The 1,224-nt window shown below is 37.9% G+C and overlaps 1 protein-coding gene across 1 annotated transcript in view; it reads right to left on the reverse strand.

Annotated features, from left to right (window-relative positions):
* Positions 1-46: 46 nt before the first annotated feature.
* Positions 47-1,224, reverse strand: part of LOC118341522 (transcobalamin-1-like) — a 3,976-nt gene continuing 2,798 nt past the window's right edge. Inside the window, exons 4-5 of the mRNA XM_035679793.1 lie at positions 805-941; positions 47-687 (exon numbers count right to left, since the gene is read on the reverse strand). Coding sequence (XP_035535686.1) covers positions 626-687; positions 805-941 — 199 coding nt within the window. The 3' untranslated portion in view covers positions 47-625. The remainder of the gene's footprint in view (positions 688-804; positions 942-1,224) is intronic.

Below are 1,224 nucleotides of genomic sequence, written 5' to 3' on the forward strand. Positions count from 1 at the left end.
TTATAGTGTATAATCACCTGAAAATAAGAATCTCTGTGTTTCTGTTACGTGTTTCTGAAGATGGTATTCACAAGCAGAAAATTATACATATTGTACACTTCGGTTTTTGGTGAGTTATTTAGGAACCAGCAAAGACAAAATTCACATCGTACAAACTTCAGAACCTCTGACAAGACAGGAGGAGGCGTTTCTGTCATTGCATTTCTGTCATCAGTCAGGTGTTGGACAATGATGAACAACAATGACTAACATCTAAAAGCTAGATGCAGGAAAAGCACTGATTGGACCGTAACAGTGCTCTGTTTTTTAGTTTGACCAGAAAATAGAATTAACCTTACCTAAAAATCAGTTAATGCTGTAAAGGATGCTGTTCTTATTTTAACCCTAACCCTGCTATCTAGAAAGCATAATAAAGTATATTAAAGTGTCATTCCACAGACTGAGTAATGAGCAGGAAACCGTGTAGTTCTTAAGCCAAGATATTCCAGGTGAAGGTGAAATCCCATAAAATAATGATCACACATTCAAGACAATGCATCTTAGCTGAATAAAAGCTAGGAAACATATAATGAAACACTTGAATCTGATTCTGGTCCCATTTTGATGTCCTGTGGCTGCTGATTCTTCAGTACTTGGTGTATTTCAGGATGATTTGGTCATTTGCATTAGGAATGTAACATCCGATACCTGCAAACAGAGTATTAAAATAGTAACAGTGAGAGTAAGAAAAAAATAAATTTTTGCTTGTATATCTCTGTATAATGACAGAAGACAGACAGATAAACATCCTCTTGGTTGACTCACCAACATCAGGTCTGATGATTGGGTTTTTTGTTGTGTTGACCAGCAGCTCCCAGTAGGTACGGTTCTGTTTACCTCCAGGCAAACCGTTCACACTCTGCAGGAATGGACCATAGTTTGGATCCTCTGTGTAGGTGAACCTGCAAGAACAACAGGAGATAACTTGACGAAGGACTTAGATAGGGTATACATACGGTATGATATACATCAGGCACAAATAAACTCACAAATGTAAGTAAACGAGACGTGAGAACAAAAGAGAGAAATAACTGTGTCACCAGGTCTGGCAACATAAGTGGCTGAGCCCCCAAAAAAGGTGGGGCACCCACAAAAATATATATATAACGATTACTGTATGGTAATTGTTTATTTTACATTAAAAAGTTGATCTGAACAGGCACCCGGTTAGCTCAGTCAGTAGAG

Source organism: Morone saxatilis, unplaced genomic scaffold (assembly GCF_004916995.1).
Source record: "Morone saxatilis isolate NCDOM2014 unplaced genomic scaffold, NCSU_SB_2.0 Contig8, whole genome shotgun sequence".
In the NCBI taxonomy this organism is placed as follows: domain Eukaryota; kingdom Metazoa; phylum Chordata; class Actinopteri; family Moronidae; genus Morone; species Morone saxatilis.